The 19,471-nt window shown below is 35.1% G+C and overlaps 2 protein-coding genes across 2 annotated transcripts; both read right to left on the bottom strand.

Annotated features, from left to right (window-relative positions):
- Positions 1-420: 420 nt before the first annotated feature.
- LOC125827583 (probable serine/threonine protein kinase IRE4) lies at positions 421-11,129 on the bottom strand. Its single transcript, XM_049506883.1, has 17 exons — positions 10,539-11,129; positions 9,549-9,640; positions 9,221-9,412; positions 7,770-8,978; positions 5,985-6,157; positions 5,668-5,908; positions 5,028-5,120; positions 4,685-4,825; positions 4,511-4,603; positions 4,115-4,307; positions 3,886-3,971; positions 3,314-3,402; positions 2,635-2,686; positions 2,464-2,520; positions 1,616-1,759; positions 1,108-1,185; positions 421-759 (listed from the first exon to the last, which is right to left on the bottom strand). The coding sequence occupies exons 1-17, from the start codon at positions 10,753-10,755 to the stop codon at positions 661-663; spliced, it is 3,249 nt and encodes a 1,082-aa protein (XP_049362840.1). The 5' UTR covers positions 10,756-11,129; the 3' UTR covers positions 421-660.
- Positions 11,130-16,026: 4,897 nt separating this feature from the next.
- Positions 16,027-18,404, bottom strand: LOC125827587 (uncharacterized membrane protein At1g75140). Its single transcript, XM_049506887.1, has one exon. It carries the CDS (start codon positions 18,179-18,181, stop codon positions 16,262-16,264), a length of 1,920 nt encoding a protein of 639 aa, XP_049362844.1. The 5' UTR covers positions 18,182-18,404; the 3' UTR covers positions 16,027-16,261.
- Positions 18,405-19,471: the final 1,067 nt, after the last annotated feature.

The raw sequence follows: 19,471 nt of genomic DNA, 5'->3' as shown, positions 1-19,471 counted from the left end.
TACTACTATTTTTCGTTTGCACTCAGTTGGGGTAACTCTTCTAGTCTAAGCAACTTTCGGTATCATCCACGGCAGTGTTCTAATTTAACAGAGTTTAACAAGTTCTGGCAAGTAAGGACATTTTCAAACGTTTTTCAATTAGCATGAGAAAAGGGGAGAGAGAATAATGATAATCGAACCCTCGAGAATTATTTTATACAATAAGAATTCCAAGCCGCTAAGGGCAATGTTAATTCCTACAACTCTTCTTACTCTCAAGAGAGTTATTCTATACAAAAGGAATTGCAAGCCGTAAAGGGCAATGTGATTTCCGGAAACTCTTTTCATTCGCAAGGAAGGTCCATCCTGGATGGATTAAACAACTACTAGCTAGAGATCTCTAACATTGGTTCACCAGATGATATCAAGCGCATGAAAGCCACAGGAAGTGCGCTAGAATAATTTTTGACAGGATTTCCTCACGAGTACCGCTAAGCTATAAACCTTGTTGGTGAGAACATTGGGTTAGAATGTCACACAGGTATAGCTAGCACCATCCATTTCTCTGAATGGGAGAGATCTGATCGGATGTCCGCGTGAATGGCAGGGTACATCCCCTTTGTAATACCTTCTATTTAGTTCCATTTGTTTGGATATTGATGAAACTAAAAGAAGACGAGCTTATTCACTTCGACCCTTACATGGAGATGAGCATCTTGACGAATCGAAACCACTTTGCATGAGCATATCATGGTTGATAGATGCCAACTGAGACAGATTCTGCAATTAGAACACATGGTTAAGAAATCTCACAGATTTTCGGTTCTTATTCCAATCATAAATCAAAAGTTAGATATAGTTGGAACGTTTTCTCTACTTTATTTGTTTTACCTATAGAGTAAAACTATGCGAAGGTTTTTTGAGTACTTTTTAAGCGCCCTCACGAGATAGTGATGAGTTAAACTACTCATTTTGGCATGGAAGCCAGCCTAGTAAACTGATTCAGTTTGCTAAATTTCATTTTTTTTTTCTTTGGGCCCCACAAGAATTGGTCATAGTCCGAGTAAATCAAACAATATGATTGTGGTTAAGCACTCACGATCATATAAAGTAAATGTCATGGCATACCTTGAAAGAAAAATTCATCAAGGATAGATCAAGAGGAGAAGGATCAAACTGAGTGAGATCACCACATTCATCAATATTCTGCAAAATGAAATATCAATAGACATTCATGTCAGAGTAATGTTAGACAAGGTACCCTACTTTAAGTTTATTATTCTAACAAGTTCATGTGCATGGTTCTGGTATGTATGCTAAATACTTGAGTAGGCTATGCAGGCATATGCTGAATGGCGCTATGCTGTGTACTGATTACTTGAGTAGGACATGCATCATATGCTGAATGGCGCTATGCTGGTAGGTCCTCTCAAATACAGCATGTAATGAGCTATTTGTGATCAAGTTTTATCCATCTCGATCCATCTAATGACCATATTAAAGTTGAACCACTATTCTCAATCCGTTTTATGTAAAGGGGAAGAATAGCTTCCAGAGTTGATTATGAAACATGCTGATACGATGAGTATTGAGTATACTTGGACAAGTGAATGAATACATGGAGAACATAGGTTACCTCAAGTCCAAAGTTCGAGGAGAACTCAGAGGTGTCAGAAGCAGAATCATTACAATCTTCATCATCGTGCACTCCACTTGGACCATACCGGGATACAAAATAGCTTGTGTCATCAACACCATCAGTCTGTGGTACAAAGGCCGCCTGCAGACAAACAATCAGAAATCAAAGAAAAGAATCTTCCTCAAACTAAATTATTTCTCTCTTTCCTAGCATGAGGAATCATAGGTCCAATCAAAACCACTGATACGACAGAGAAGAATGGGGAAAAACTTTAATTGAACTGGAGATATCAACTAAGAAATTCAGGAGCATTCATACTAAGAAATTCAGGCTACACGAAAAAGATAACTTTGAAACTATAACTATAGCACAACTACTAACTATTACAATATTTAATAGTTCAATATAATTAAGCGAAGTATGTAAATCAAGCTATATACATCGTAGCACTCCTCGTCAAACCCAAATGTATAGTTTACTATACATTTATTTTTAAAAAATAAAAAAATTACTATGCACGTTTGTCGATATAGATAGTGTGCTATAATTTGGAGAGTGATGGAAGAGAAATCTCAACAAGATTGAAAGGTGGAAGGAAGAATGTGAATTTGGGTTGGAAAGTGGACGACCTTACTTGCTCGTTGGTGAAGCACAAAACCATAGGTATCTTAACTTTTAAAAGTTCTCATACCATGTTATCATGTGAAATGAGAGAAAAGAAGAGAACACTCTTATCAAATTGTTGCTAACAGTAACAAGATATAATAAGATACTAAGAGAGACATTATCGAAGAGCTGAACAGGCTCAAACCCACTCAACTGATTTTTTGTACAGTAAGGCCTACCTTTTGTAACGCAAGATTATCCCAATCAACTCCCCTGAAAAATTGGTGTGCTTTTACCTGTAGGAATGTAGAGTAAATGATGGAAGTTAGTACCAAATCATGGTAGTTTCTTTCCATTAAACTAGTAAATAAAGAAGGTAATATTCTTTAGAATAAAAAACACAAGATAACCTCTGATGCTCCTTTTGCTCCAAGGCGCTTATTTGGATCATGAACAAGAAGCCTACAGTAAAACTCTACCACTGAATTAGATCATCCAGCAGACAAAATCGAGAACATCCTATGGTTGAATTTGTAGCCCAAGTAATATAAAAATTTGCCAAGTAATTTAAACTTGTGTTTTAAGGGATGAATGGTACTATTAATGTATAAAATGAAAAATAAACGGAAACTGCATCAATGATGTTCAAGGAGGAAATTTTAGTGTGGGCTTTTCCTAGTTGAATTTTCATGAAGTAATCAAGCAGAGGTAACTGAAGTGAGATGGAGTTATTGAAGCTCAAATGATCAATGAACAAATATAATACGGGTATCAAAAAGATTCCCTAGGCACTGGAAAGCTGGCGCCGGGAGAGCACCTAGGAGCTGGAACGCCATTTTGGGGTGAAAACTTACAATAAGAACTAGAGACATTTGATTTCAAATAATCAAACTGCAGGCACCAAACGATTACCTACCACCAACCTAGTCTATGCAAAATCTGTGTGTTCTTTAATACAAATCGGATACCTAGAAAGAATAAAACAGTTTGGACTTGACCATCTGATAATCCTTTTAGAGGATGCTAGATTGCCAGAGAAATTGGTCCCAAAGGATGATCATGTATAGAATTTAAAAGGTATTAGCTAACCTGTCAATTAGGTCTCGTGCTTCAAAGGACATCTCTTCTGGGACAGATGGCCAGGGAATTTGCTTGTTTAGTATATTATCAAAGATAACCTGTCAAACCAGAAATTGTAATGTGTTGAGGAGATCAAGTCCATACCTATTGAGAAACTAGAAAGTAATCTGCTGCTATGTATTTGCTGGTGCAACTAACAAATATAACAAAAAAAAGGAAAACATTGTCAGCTATCATTAAGGACTAGCTGCATTGGAGTTTCATCAACTTAAAAGTCCAACTTAGAATCTGCCAACTGGAGTCAATATCTGTCCCTCAAGGAAACACATGCACACACTAAATCGTTTTAAACTGCAGAGTGAACTTCAGTGAAAGACCAACATTACATGGCCAGGTCACACCTATTTAAATTATGACTGGAAAATTTACTACTGAAAGAGTTACAAATTTCCTATGATCTCAATATGACAAAAAAATAATATCAAATAAATGCAAAGTGCATGGCGCTCAGAACAGGGGGACTATCTATAAGAGTGCTTTACCACCAATTGTACATGTAACAATGAACTGCATCATAATACCTCAGGATGTTCAGAATTGAAAGGCGGAATCCCAGTGATGAGTTCAAATATAATAATTCCTACTGACCACCAATCAGCAGCGCTACCTGTACAAGTAATCAGATGGTTAAATCAACTTCTGTTCCTTTCATTCTCACTGCTAACATCCCTGTTAATCTTATGTTATGTTCTTATGTTTAGATAAAAGTGACATGGGAAGGGAAGTCTAGCATAGCAATTTTTTTCTTACCATGATCTGTTCCAAGAAGAATTTCCGGAGCCAAATAGTCAGGGGTACCAACAGCTGAACGTTGAGATTTATCTGATATATCTGGATTATGCTGACTACCAACATCAGGAAGCGCTACATCCTTTGTATCGGGTCCAGATAGATCATCTGTGCTGTTCATCAGTCCAATTTTTGATAAACCAAAATCTGTAAGCTGATTTAAGCATAGCCAAGATTAGAACATGATGTCCGTCAATAAAGAGTAGAAATATAAACTTGTACAATTAAGATGGGGACATCTAGGTGGGGCAGGTGTTTTTATCAACACTGGCACATTGAGAATCACTTGTCTTTCAGCAAAAAAACAATATTTTAGCTTCCTCATCATTAGAAAGATCTCTGATATACTGAACCAACCTTTATGTGCCCATCTTGTGCAATTAATATGTTGTCTGGCTTGAGATCACGATGGACTATTCCTAAAGAATGAAGGTACTCCAGAGCAAGGACCTTAAGAAGGAAAAAAAACACATCCTTCAAAGGGCTCGAAAGGTTGCAAAATTTCAAGACAAAGATGGTTCAGGAAAGTACCAACTCCGCGACATAGGTTCGAGCTACATCTTCCTCAAGGCAACCAACTTTTTTAAGCAGAGAGAATAGATCACCACCATTAAGATACTCCATGACCAAATAAAGGTAGTCTCTGCTAGTGAATGAATAAAAAAATCGGACCTACAACAGTGAAAGCATCCTCATGAACACATACTCAAACAATTAAATTAGTTAAGGACATTAACTGCAACAAAAACCTAGGCAGAAATGAGGATTATGGTAGAGCAAGTCCCATCGGATACGAAGATTGATATATCAAGGAATAGATGAAAAGCCCTACTGAGAAGGAAAAATAGAAAAGAGATAAATAATCTGTAATCACCACAAAAGGGTTTCTGACGGTGATCAATATATTACGCTCTGCCAATATGCGCTCAATATCATTCTTCCGCAACAAATCCAATTTCTTGAGCACCTAATAGAATATGAATGACATCATGTTAGAAATCACAACCAATTTGGTCATAACAAAAAAGTTCAGTAATAATCCTATGGCAGAGAAATACTTGATGAGATATTTATTGATAAACACATGCCACATAACTAGAATAGTTTAATCTAACCACAAACTTCACCAACTTGATCATTCTCCTATTCGCAGGATGCACTGCAAAACTGTTCAGTGACAAAGCAGTAAATTGATTAGCATAGAAGTTACTGCCATGTCTTTCAGGTACTTAAAACCAGCATCTTGTTAAAGGTAACCCCCCACCCCAAGTCAAAAGGAATAGTTAATGCCAATATTCAATTTTTGTTCAAATGACCATAGAAAAGGTCCATAATTCTTCTTATTGAATCCACAACAAGTTCCCTCAGCACTATAGTTGGGATAACTTAAGTGGTAGCCCTAAAACTATTGGTATTCACAAACATAAGGAAAAGAGTAAACTAATATTATTTATCCAAAAGCAAATATAATTATACATTGATTAATTCAAAGTTTAAGGTGACCCAAAAGATACCTTGATTGCAAATAAATCTCCGGTTGACCGCTTGCGCGCCAGAAAAACTCTGCCAAAGGCACCTCTGCTGATTGGTTTGATAATCTCAAAGTCATGAATGCTTGTTCTTTCTTTGTGTGACGTACTTGAAGGAGTTGACATTATACTGGAATGAGATGAATTATCCACTAACATTTTGGAACCTTCTGAATGTCCAAACTCATCTTTTTCCACAAGATCACAAGCAAGTATATATTTCTCTCTGCATGAAGTGAAACAGGTGTCAGCTCTGGTTCATCTATAAATTCTAAGATATACATGAGCTCAAAAAGTTGTACCGCAAAAGGTTCTCTACTCGTCCTCCAAATGTATCTACTACAAGCGCTTTAAGCTTGCTATTTTGTAAAATATCTTGTAGGTCTTGCATGCACGCAATTAAAAGCTCATGAGATCCTTCCTCTGAAAGATCAGCTCCCGCCACACAACGTGCTATATCTGCTAATTCAGTCATCTAAGTAAGAAGAAGAAAATCAGCCCATGTAACATGCAGGAATGAGTTAAGTGCTTAGATCTTTATTAAAAAAACTATTGATCCACTCAAGAACAATATAGTTAATTCTGCAACAATAATAATCTAGGGAGATGGAAAATAGTTAAGCTAATACATGCGTTATCAACTTCTGAAACACACCAGCATTAGCTTCACATCATTATCACTCAAAAGACATTAATACCAAGTTCATACTGATTTTACTTATCTTTAAACTGAAATACAAGTGAGAAACAAAAGAAGTCCTGAAGAATTATTATTATTATTAGGTGGATTATCTTAAGGAAACATAGATAGGTTATGTGTTTCAATTGAAAAAGTTGAAACTATACAAACTCATCCCCTCAGAATAGATTCTCTTATTAATTATATTTAGTACTTCTCTTGTCCCACTTCATTTATTTTTTTGATGAAGTAAGTGAGATTCTCTTGTCCCACTTTATATGTTGCTCTTTCCATATTCTTTCTTAGGGTGGGGTCTGGTCCAACTCTCATGCAGACTATTTCATTAGAAACGTGATGTCCTACTAGTATAGATATTGGAGAACTATACCAAGGCAATGCATATGGAAGAAATCACCTATTTTTTTTGCCTCTCCTGGAACTCGAACCCTTGTCTCTATGTTCTTTAAAATTCCATCGACCGTCAAGCCAAACTCGTAGGTGCTTTATTATACCTTTACTAATTTGAAACATTTCAAGACTTTTGGCATCATTTTTATTTCTATACATCTTTCCAACTTTTAAGAACATCACATTCATTACTGCAATACACAATTAGACGTCAAGTCGCAACTAGTTGGATTAAGAATTCCAAATTCATCAAAGTAACATTTCAAACATTACTCCATAGTTTCTTCCACAATTACTAGTATAATATGTAAGTCAAATTAATATCTAAAATTTTGTGCAATACTGTCTCATGAAATGTGACGAGGGTATAAGAATATTAATAACCAAAAAGGGGAATAGCCAGTTAAAAGAAATTCGGGAAAAGAATATAAGAGATGATAACTCACAGATCATAGTCATTAATGGATCTATTATATTCTCTAAACAAAGCACTAAACTATTTCGATTTAGCCCAAATTGATTAATTGGTTTCTTGTGTAGTGTTAACAAAAAAGTCTTTTTATGTAAAAGCACCAATGGGCAAAAGGTGTTGTAAAAAATAAGCAAACTCTTAAAAACCTCTTCATTAGGCCATGATTTCCATGCAGATGTAAAAAGGAAATGATCAAAGAAAGGCTTTTACCCTAGAGAAATATAAAGATCTAATACACTCAAAGGAAGAATGGAAGATTCATCCCAATAACTAAGCTAATCCATATTGCTAGATGATCCTGACCAGCATTAGAATCCATTATTTTGTTCACCTACTCTCACTCTCTCTCTCTAACTCCTTTTTCCTCCTCTAAGATGATAGAACCTCAAGTGGTATTTTCTCTTTAAGTAATCCTTAGTATATTAAGGAAAATACTTGGATTTCAACTTCGGTGATTCTTCACTGCAAACTTGGTGGATTGCTGGAAAAACACAACAGATATTTCTCATTCAGAGTACAGTGACAAACCTGCTGAACGTCCTCTAGCTCAGATTGATTGTTATGATCTAGCCAGTAGTCAAAATTTACTGTCCGAGGGGTAGTTGTCGAGGATACTGATGTCATGCTCCCATTTGAAGATGGTGGACCACCGTTATTGGACTTTGTACCCAAGTGACTCTTCAAATTAACGAATGCTGCTAATGGAGAATCTTCTATACTGGCAGTATCCATCTCATGAAGATCCTCAAACATTCCATCTATCCCTTTGCTTCTCCACTCACCCATATTAGGTGAATAACCTTCAGATGTGTTTCCGGAATTTTCACTTTTTACTTTTGAATTTTCTTGGATCTCAGAAGTTGCCTCCACAAGCTGTTCCAGTAATTCTGCAAATTTCAAAAGGCGTTCATTGACATCTAGAGATTTCGAATCACATTTGTCTGCATACGCACATATGTAGGAATGAGGCTCCAAGTGGATAGTGGGAACAAGTTCCTCACAAATTCTACAAATCACCAAACTAGAATCATCCAAATACTGTTGTCTACACTCGTTTCTCAATTCTCCACTAATTTGGTCGCTGATATTGTTCAATGGTTTCATGTTAGACTGAATATCAGGAGGGTTATTAAAAGATGATGTTGGTTCAATAAACATGGAATCTTTTTCGAGCGCAATGACACTTCCATCCAAGATAAATTCAGATTTCTGCTGATGTGAGTGAGAGGAGTTTTTTGATGTCTTTTCTTCCTCCAAACTGCATTTGCCACCGGCCTTTGTGTTCAACTTACAACCTGCTCCCGTATCAGAAATCCTTTGCTTGAGAACCCAATCCGTTTTAACAGAAGGGATTCTATTTAGACATTCTTTAAGCTTGGCCAGAGATGTCTCATCAACTGGCTCACTGTCTTTTGCAAAATGCAACACCCTTGTGCACCGTGTCAATATAAAAAGCATGCGTGTCAACAACCACTTCAAAGGACCGGTTTGGCATTCTTGTCTTCTTATTGTAAGATCTTGGACAATTGGTTCACACTTGGAGCGAAACTCTAAGCAGGTCATCTTGATACACTCTTGAGAAAGAACAACAAGTTCTTCAGCCATCTTTTGTCCATCCAGAGGCAAGGAATCATTCTTCTGTACAATTTCTACAACCTCCTGCAAGAAACCACCTAGCTCTGTGTTCACCGCTTCTTTTGCAGCATCAAATCTCAAACGAAGAGATCCAAGCAGCTCCTGCATGTCATTCCATGGAATCAAAGTTAATAATGAACATCAAAAACCATATCAGCCACAACTGACCTACTTATCTTGATCATTATACTCTGAAACGAATGTAATTCCTTCATATGCTTATCTCTTAACACCCTTACATAATATCTGGAAGTACCAAAACCTAATTCCTTCCTATGCTTATCACTTACCACCCCTCACATAATAAATGGAAATACCAGAACCAGAAATGTAAAAAGAATTACCTTAAGATCATTATAGCTGTGAGCTCGTGGAGGTGATGGTTGAATGCCACCTTTTGGACCTAGCTCATGTGAAAAACTTTTGAATGTTTTGCTTGCTTTACTAATAGGCATTGCTCCTTGGGAAGATTGCCTCACTGTAACATGCTTTCCCATCATATGCACATTCCTTCCAGGACCCTCCTTGTCAGCCCCCTAAAATTGCAAATTATCATCCAGCGAGACACATGGTATCTCCAATTACCATCAAATAAAAAGCAGAAACATAGCATAGCACATCTAGAGTAACTTGATGAAACTAATTTTATGTGCAAGCTGAACCATTTCTTACCTGATTTAAAGAAAAACCACTACCAGCATGATCTAAATCCTTAAAGATATAAGACGCAAACCAACTAGCTATCTTCCTGCCTTTACGGTGTCCTGTTAAGTAAAGGGACCAGAATTCATTAGAACAGAGATCAATTAGACAGAAAAAAAAAAGAGCTGCCGAGAATTAGAGAAGCTGATCTCCTTTGAGTGCCTGCAGATTCCATCCAATTGAGAACACACATACTTAGGTAATTCAGAATCAAAGTAATTTTAAACCTTGACAAGGAATTCCAAAGTTTAGGTAATAATAAGTAATCCGGAAGCACTAGCCATTAGTACAACATAGGTAAAGGTGAAAATAACAGTTGGATTGTTTAATAGCTTAAATTATACTTGCTCAGACTGCAATATCAGGGAGATATATGATCAGCTTCCCCCCTCGCAAACGATCTTCTCCATTCATATGGTAGGATAGAGTACATGAATACTTGTTCATTCAATTACTGATAGACGTCACCATTAGACTGTGCATACATTCATTACGGATAATATTCTCTATATACCAACTATATTTTAGTATTTTACCATACAGCTTTCAGCTGAAGTTTTTTTTCAGCTGAAGGACTTAAGTAATTAACAATGGAGTACTTTCAATGGCATCCGGATGTCCAATGGCAACATCAGGTTCAGCCTAGCACGTGACTGGATCAAACAGTAGAAAGCTTCTACTCCCTCCATTCCAATGCAAACTACACTCCAAAATGCTTCACACCACTCCATAGATAATATTATTCTATACTATTTTCAAAAATTTCATTTAACTAATCAAATTTTAAACTTCGATGCCACTTTTATCCATTACTATAGTATTTCTTCCACTGCCACAAATCGAATTTAAAATTTCACAACCGAAAACTCAGCAACATCTCGAACAAATATCGTGATGCATATAATACAAACGTTAACTAAATTTTACAGCTGAGAAAAAAAGCAGATTTAGCAATATGACCTTTCCGTCCTTTTGATGCAGCTCTTTGGTCCTGCTTCAAACGAGGTGTAGAAGCTCCAGAACGAGGAGAAGACTCATTCAACTTATCGGAATCTACTACAAGCCTTGAGCTCGGCCTATCCTTCGACTCAAGCCTCCTAGTTTTAATCCGGTTCAAACCGGTCGGAATCCCGGTCTCCGGCGACGACTCACCGCCGTTCCGACTCGGTTCCGCCATCAAAAATTTCAAAAAAAATCTATAATAACTAGTTTAACGAATTTATGATGAACACGATTATGAATACAGTGGAAAAAAATTCCAGAATTCGAAATTTATCGGAGTGAACAGTTGGGTTTTGGTGAGCGGTTGTTGAAGGGGTAACGGCTTCCAACTTTCAAAACGGAAAATGGAAGGGAGAAAAATGGAGTGATAGCGTGTTTGTGATGTTCTTCTAATATATTACATACAAAAATCAATGAGAAAGTTTTTTTCTTTCTCTTTATTGTTTTTGTTTTTATTTCTTCAGGATCTGAGTTGCAAAAGCTTAAATGTTTTGCAACTCTGATCCTATTTCAGAGTAGTTGGAATTCTACCAAAAAAAAAAACTATTTTTACTTCTCTTAATTCTCCCTTTTTATTGTTTTGTTTTTTACTGTAATAGATCTGTATCACTAAAAAAAAAAAAAAAAAAAGACATTTACCAAATAAAAAAACCTTTTTCCTTTTTTTATTTTGTATAATTTTATATATGTTTAGTATTCCTTTTTTAAAACTTAACTTATATATAATACTATTGCCCAAAATGGGTACACAGGACCATAATATTAACCAAAGTTTTCCACTTTTTTAGTTAGAGTTAATGGTAAAAAAATATATTTAAATTATTATCTTTTCGAGAGTTTTATATCTCGAATTTTTACCTAAGCTGATACTTTTTTACTAGTTTCCTATCTTAATTATAACAGACCTCGATATTGAGTTGGTCTATAATGCGCCTATTGGAAATAAATATTTGACCAACTCAGCATCGAAATATGTTCTAATAAGAAAGTGATAATTTAGAAATGTCAAAAAATAATATTACATAGTTAATATGAAACTTGAAAAAAAAATATTCATTTGAATAAATTTTTAACTATTACTACTAACTACTATTCAGCATAAAAATGTGTGCATGAAAAAAGAAATGTCTCTCTTTTTGTGAAGAAAAAGAGAGAATATCACGGTTTTATAGTGACTTTGTACTCCATAGTGAAGGCATGATTTTTACAAAGTTCAAAAAGAAAAAAATAAAAATAAAAAAATAATAATAATAATAATATATATATATATATATATATATATATATATATATATATATTTCATATAAGATAGTCACTCTACTAACAGATGCATTCAGCAGAACTAAAAATAATTTAATATTTGACCATCTATACTAACAGTTAACTATATTTAATTTTGTCTTTCTAATAAACATTTAAGGAAATAGATTACGTTGACAAAATAATTATTAGGAGTTATTTCTTTAGCCATCGTACAAAATATAAATAAATCAAATATAGGGTGGCAAAGTAAATGAAGAATAATTCCAATTTGAAAAGGACTCATTTGATTGTGTTTGGGCAACGGCAATTTCTCAATTTTGGATAAATATAAAAACTGATGAATTTGCAACGGTACTCCATACAACATTTTCTTTGAGTTGTTTTATTCCTATCAATGACGTATAGCATATCAACAATGACATATACCAACATGATTGAATACGGAGGCGGATTCAAAATTTATATTATACGAATTTTCATATCTATGGGTACTTGTTATAACTTCAACAATTTTTTATACATAAATTTATGTTATGTGTCAAAAGTACTTAGTTAAGGGGTTGATTGGTAATGAGATAGAATAGACAAATTATCCTATCTTATGAGATTAGTTATCTCATCATGTATACGGGATAACTTATTCTATCATTATAGTACAAATGATGAGATAAATCCTAGCCAAACACATAACAAGATAGTCTTGCATTTTATTCTGAGATTATTATCTCTTATACCAAACGATCAGTAAGTATCTACTTGCAATTGTCATGCTCAACCAAGGATTCTCCTATCCTTGATGTAACTATCTTGACAAGATTTAAAGGGGGAATCCTCGAAAGGCATACAAGTGTGTCGCTCATTCATACAACCCTATGGGCCCACACACCTGACCTCTTTCTCTTAACCGCACGCCAAAATAACAAAGGAACTATGTTGAATTCAACTTGTTTGAACTAAGACGTAGTTATGGTATATTGACATAATAAATGTTTGTTAATGTGTTGATAAGTTAAAATCGGTAAATATTCTACCCTCTTCTGACTCAATTTATGAAATCACGCTGGATATACTATTGTGTTATTGTATTGACTCTTGGTCTAGCATGCCAAATTTTAGCAACACGGCATGGAAAGCTTCAATCGAGTAACTAGTGGAAGTTTAATTATGAGAAGGTTTGAATAAATTCCAAATAGTAAGCCATCACTTATAATAATAAAATAAGTCTAATAAAAATAGGTGAGTAAAAATGTTGTTAAAGATGATGTATTGCTTACAAAAAATTCAGAAAAATATATATATGGTCCCCTCCACTTCGAAAGGCCAATTTTCTTACTTAAGAATAGGATGAAAACTTATTTTTGATAAAAGAATAAGAAAAACATTTGCATTCTTTTGAGAAAAATTAATTTCAAAGTTTCAAAGACTATACCAACCCAATTTTTAAGTGTTTTGTGTTGCATAGCTTTTTGACCTATAGGGGCTCAGGCAGATGCTTGCTTTATCTTAGTTTGATAGGCATGAGCGGAGCCATCTTAGGTAAAGGGTGTCGGATACACATTGGCCGTAAAATTAACTCTGTAGGGCATAAAGTTTAAAAAATAAAAAAATATTTTTGAATCTTGTGGTCTTAAACATGTTATGTGAAGTGTTGAAATTAGAAAACTTATTAAATATAGAAAGAGATAGTTTTGGAACGGACTAAAAAGAAAAGTAAGACCACTTAAATTGAAAGGGATGGAGTAGATTATATCGAATATCTAGAAAGTGCTACAAAAAAAGTAAACCAATTACGATTGTGATGAAATGATAAGTATTTTTTCATCTTTAATTAAAGATCTCTCGTTTAAACCATGAATATAGAATTGCATCCTTTATGCTACAATGTAGAACTTTCGAGCACAATTGATGAACAATTCTATAAATAGATGTATGCCCCTTCCCTCCCTTTTCTTAATTTGGTAGGGACAGAAGTTTATCCTATGAACCTATTTTGATAACTTTATTAGACTGTAAAAATAATTTTTTTAAATGATTATAATTTATCAATCAACTAAGATTCACTTTCAAACTAGTTAATATTTGATTGGAAGAACCCTTTGAACCTATTAGGCTATTACAACAACATACACAAGACAATCCTACAAATGAAGTCGGGAGATGGTAGGATGTACACAAACATTGTCTCTACATTTGTGAGATAGAGAGGTTATCTCCGACAGACCCTCAAATTAAGTGTACATCCTACATGTGACTTATTCTAAGTTGCGTATGAACTTTTGTCTTCTCTTAGATAAGTCCAAATAAAATCACCAAATACTACTAATACAACTCATCCTCTACCAAATCATATACTTGTGCAACTTTATGTCCAACCAAGTGTTGATAATGATTTACACAATATTCACTATTCTATTGTATATAAAGCTAATACTGGTGAACAATATTTTCTACAAAAACATTTTACACTATAGTTTTCTTTGTTTCCACCCGGTTTCTCCTACCTGCTTTAGAACCTGGTTAATTTGGATTCATAATCAAATGTGTAGGATAGGTGGGAGGTGGTGACACACAACGACCAATCCTGAAAGACCACTCTTTCGCTCCCTGTAAAAGGCGACTTCATTTCCATATCTCGAATCCAAGACTTTTGGTTAAGGATGGAGGAGTATTTACCAATCTTTTTTGACAAAGGTAACAGTTTTGTGTATTAATATTTGGCACTAAAGGCTGGGATCCCAAATTTACATCATGGAGCTACATACAATTGCGTGTACTTAAAACAAAACTAAACTAGATCCTACTTCATCTTACAAAGGACCTAGGATATCTCTAACCGCTATAGGATCATCTACATACTCCGAACTACACCAATAGCAAAAAGTGATTATGCAGTTCATTTTAATCCTGTGTAAAGGACTACTACTACTCTCAAAGCATAAAGTATTTACCAATCTTAAACAACCTTTTATGGTCATTTACACTATACTAACACTAAGGTTTTGAAACTAATAGAAAATATCTCGTTCATAGCTATCGAATATTACTGTGCAAATCTGCAGTTTCAGTATTAAGGTATACTCTACTGCAATTTGCAGTAACTTCCATTTATATGAAGAATGACATCTCACATCTTTATAACCTTTCTATTTCTTGAGCCTTGACAAACTATGCCTAATACTGTCCTCTAAGGTTTAATTTGTTCAAGGAACACTTTTTGACAAGTAAATGAAATAAGCAGACAAAATCAAAAGGCATTCTGCAAAGACTATAACAAATGGACTATTTTTCCCTCTCCTAGCCACCCGAAGGAAAAGGAAACAAGGGATTTCTACAGCACATGACTTGCACTAAACTTAAGGTTACTACTTAATTGTCCATTAGAATCATCAGGATTTTTCACTGTGATACTTTGTTCGACTAAGTAACTGTGGTAGACCAACAAGATTATCATGGTTGCTTCCTCTCAGCGAGAAACATGAGCAAGTCCTCACAAAATGAAGCCATAACAAACGTTTTTTACATTGATTAGTCTACTTCAAAAGCCAAATAATGACCAACTGCCTAGATCTTGATCTACAAGATGTCAAACAATTCATGAGCATATATAAATTGCAAGCAAACATGACCTTAAAAGAGTATGGCTCAAACCTATGATAAAATTTGAATGAAGTGTTCACTTACATGAGGAATGGAGCATTAAATGCACAAGCAGGAATTGTAAGAACCTTGACATTCCTGAAGGAAGTTCTCCTGTTAAGCTTAGTTTCCATCGAACAGAGTAATAGATATATATATATATATGATGGCGACAATAACAATAAAACTAAAGCGTTCCAGCGATAAGTACCTTACTTCAATTGTACCCACGAGGCTCCTTTGTCTCCATCTAAGATAAGTTAAAGTGAAGCTATTCTACCACGTATTAGTTTTGGCCTCGGCGACCAGACCAAAGTAGTAACCAAATTCTTGTTGGGGATTATTTATGAAAAAAAAAGATGAAATTCTAGAAACTCCTTTGAGTTCCATTGATCATGATCTCTCCTTTCCTTTTTTTTTTCCTTTTTTCTATTTGGGGGTCGGGGTTCTGCTTATCTTTTCCGCCTTGATCTCAAACTCAGATATCTTTCAACCACTATATGAATAATCTCCACTAGAACTGAATTTACAGAATGGATTGTGCGCATACTTGGGATAAATATTTAGCATAAATGGAAAAGAGAGAAAAAATTGTTAACAGACATCTGCTTAACCTTGATTATCAATTCAAGGCAATCAGAACTGAAAGCTCAAAATGTTCTTTTTATTTCCTCTCAACACGAGTAACCCGTTGCAAAGTTACAGCTATAGATTGTCAGCTTCCCCACGTGTCCAAATGACAGTATGGTGCTGAAACACATGTACCATACATGAACTGCAGGTTACTTGCCATCATCCACAATTTGACTGTTTACAAACAGGCTATCTCTCCTTTTTGGAAAACCTGGTGTTTCTAGATTTGTCCCCCTAAATTTTAACTCCGAGGTAGTTCTAAAGTTGGGATCAACAGAGGCAGGCCTAGAATTTGTATCAGCAGAATTCGTTCTATAGGCACCTGCCGTTCCACCAGAATAGCGAGATGGAGAGACATACCTTCCAGATGGACCTCTGAGGCTGCTACCCCTAAGATCCATAAGATCTGCATTCCTCGATGAATCAGGATAAGATCTGTCACCCTGGCTGGATCCCATTGGAGCCCCACTTGTAACACCCGTAGAAGGGAAAGGATCATCAGGTCCCCAGGAGGTAAGAGCTTCCTTTTTCTTGGCAAAAAAATAATATGCACCTAAAAGGAAAATGATGAAAAATAAAACAGGACTCGTCCACTGCATAGTGTTGAACTCATTTTTGAAAACTGGAAGGTTTGAGCGATATATCCCCAAGTAACCACTTCCCAGTCCAAGAATAACGAGCTTTTCTTGATCACTGGCAACTAAAGGAATAACGTTTCTACTTTTATCATTTAGTTCCAAAGATTGAGAGCTCAAAAATGATGCTACAATCTCATCATGACCAACAGAGAACAAAAGCCTTGGTCCACCAGACCGCACGTAATGCAGCGATGACACGTTATACAGTGATACCTTCTCCTGGTTAGCAACAAGCAAATATCCTTTAATCGCCTGAAATGATAGAGGCTCAGCCATCTCTAACTTCCTTTTGGATCTAACCCTGCACTTGAAGTTCATATTATCACCTAAGAGTAGCACATGAATCAAATCACCATCAGATGTAAACCCGTATGCTTTCGACCGTTCAGTTGCATCAAATACATAACTCTTAGCAATAGAATTGTTTAAACCTTCACATTCAGATTCCCTAATCTTCATGGTCCTCAAGTCTAATGACCCTGCACCAGTCTCAGTTAGAAATAGAAGCCTTTGTTTCAAGAACGCAAGTGGCCTGCTCTTTGGCGTTGTCACCCCATAAACAGTTCCGTTCTCCCTAAAAACCCTTAGTTTCCCACCAGAATCTGTGGACAAGATATACCTATTTCTTCCAACATGATGCACCTCTAAACTTAAAATCGAAGACCCCCCTTCCTCGATTTCCGGTGAAGCAAATTTTCCTACAGTTTCCATACGAAGAGTAGCCCTGTCATCACCATCAGGCACTACTACCTCCCAAATTCTATGCATCAAAATCCCACCATTCTCATGCCCCGTTACAACCACACTCTCATTCTTATAAACAGACAAGTACGACACATAAGCTGTTATTGGTGAACTCATCGACGTCTGAAATTCAACCAAAACTTCTCCATTTCTAGAGAATGCATACACTTTCCCGCTATCATCGCCAATGGCAACATACTTACTCAATCCTTCAGCATCTCTAAATGGTAACACATTGATGCTAGTTGCATCTGATCCTAATCTCACTGCAGATATAAACTGAAACCTCTCCAACCAAAGAGAACTATACTTTGTAACAGACACTTTATTCTCTAAACTACCCTCACTACCCACAAACCCCTCACTTTGAATCTTCTTTTTTTCACCCAAAACAACCTGCCCTTTACCTTCCAAGTTTTGAAGTTTAGGGTATTCCAGTAATCTTGATTCTAACCTAGAAACAAGCAAGCTAAGATTTTCAACAATCCCTTCTAGTTTTTCTATTTGAAGTTGGTGTCTTTTTAACAAATCTAAAGCATCAACATGTTCAAATTTCTCTTCAACCCCAAGATTCTCCAACTTCTCTTCTTCAATTACAACTTCAGCAAAAGCTCTAAAAACCCATGAAACATGAAATAACAAAAGCAAAGAAAATAAGAAAATCTTGCCTTTGTGTAAGCTTGCCATTGCAGAAACTGATATTGGTATCAAAGCTCTGAGGTCATTAAGTTACAGATCTTGATATTTTCTTTTTTGATGAATTTTACTGTTCAAGATTTGGAGGATCAAATGAAAAATCAAATCTTTTTTTTTTTTTTTGCTGAATATCCTCAGTTGTTCATGAGTTTTTTCTTCTTCACTATGGTATACTGTGCTTTGGTGGATTTAGATTTTAGGGCTAACAAGTTTTTTATTTCAGTTTTTTTCTTTTTTCTTCTTCAAGCGAAGTCCAAAGCTTGACACTGTAAGAACGAGAGAGGATCTTGTACGTTGCACCCCCATGGCATGTACCAGTAGAACTTAACAGGAGCTGATAAGTGATAGGGGTAGCTAACGGTTATTACGTCTTGTTTCGTAATGTGTTCCATTATATTCTATTCTATTGTATGATATTGTATTATTTTAATAAACATAACTTTGTTACATACTGTTTCATAAGGTATCGTATTGAATTGTATCGTGTGATATTGTTTTAGTGAATACAATGTGGTTGGTTAAATTATATCGTTCTCCATCGTTACGCATACATAATTTGATGATAAACCTACAAGAAAACTAGTGTATTGAATAGAGATTCTATGAAAAATTAGGGTAAAGGAGTATTAAATAATAAGTCAAAAATAAAATGAGAAGAAAATGGTAAAGTAACAACGCAATCATACAAAATCGATCGGGTCTTTGTGTTATTACCTAACGATAAATTTAAACATACCATACAATAAAATTTAAATAATAATCAAAACAAACATTATATTTAAACTAACAATACGCACAAAAAGTGCATGTGAATCTTGTTTTTTTTTCTTGAAAGATTGAATCTACTTATATTGAAAATGTGTTTTTATTCCAACTTTTTTAAAGAGTGGCAATTAATGGTTCGCTAATCAATTTAAAAACTATTGTCGCCAATACTAGAGGTTAGAGAATCAATTTGTTAAAACATATTTTCTTGAATCATAATTAATTTACTGCCTTATTTTTTAGTATATGATATGCTAAAAATATTTGTTTCTGTGCATTTATATATAATATGTGGATGAGGATAGGTTTGCATGGAGGTGGGGTGGGGTACTTGCATAGGGAAGATAGGATGGTGATGGGGGTAGGCAAATTTGAGGTGGGTGGAGTATTAGGGGGGAATATCATTTATAAAATTTATTTTTTCTATTCTTAAAATCTCAACCCAAAAGTCTTTTTATAAAATAGTTTTCTTGGATCTCTAACTAATGACTATAGAAGGTGTTTGATCATGAATTT

The sequence above is a fragment of the Solanum verrucosum genome, unplaced genomic scaffold, assembly GCF_900185275.1.
Source record: "Solanum verrucosum unplaced genomic scaffold, falcon-dt-bn FXZP01000064.1, whole genome shotgun sequence".
Taxonomy (NCBI): domain Eukaryota; kingdom Viridiplantae; phylum Streptophyta; class Magnoliopsida; order Solanales; family Solanaceae; genus Solanum; species Solanum verrucosum.
Note: the sequence above shows the minus strand (reverse complement) of the source record. Positions and strands in the feature narration are given on the sequence as shown.

Excerpts from the sequence above, each read along its gene's own strand:
- LOC125827583 (XM_049506883.1), bottom strand. The coding sequence starts at position 10,755 with ATGGCGGAACCGAGTCGGAACGGCGGTGAGTCGTCGCCGGAGACCGGG. Across the intron at positions 9,641-10,538 it reads TGCATCAAAAGGACGGAAAG|GACACCGTAAAGGCAGGAAG; the intron begins GTCATATTGCTA and ends TTTACTTAACAG. Across the intron at positions 3,972-4,114 it reads TCTTCTTGGAACAGATCATG|GTAGCGCTGCTGATTGGTGG; the intron begins GTAAGAAAAAAA and ends TTACTTGTACAG.
- LOC125827587 (XM_049506887.1), bottom strand. The coding sequence starts at position 18,181 with ATGGCAAGCTTACACAAAGGCAAGATTTTCTTATTTTCTTTGCTTTTG.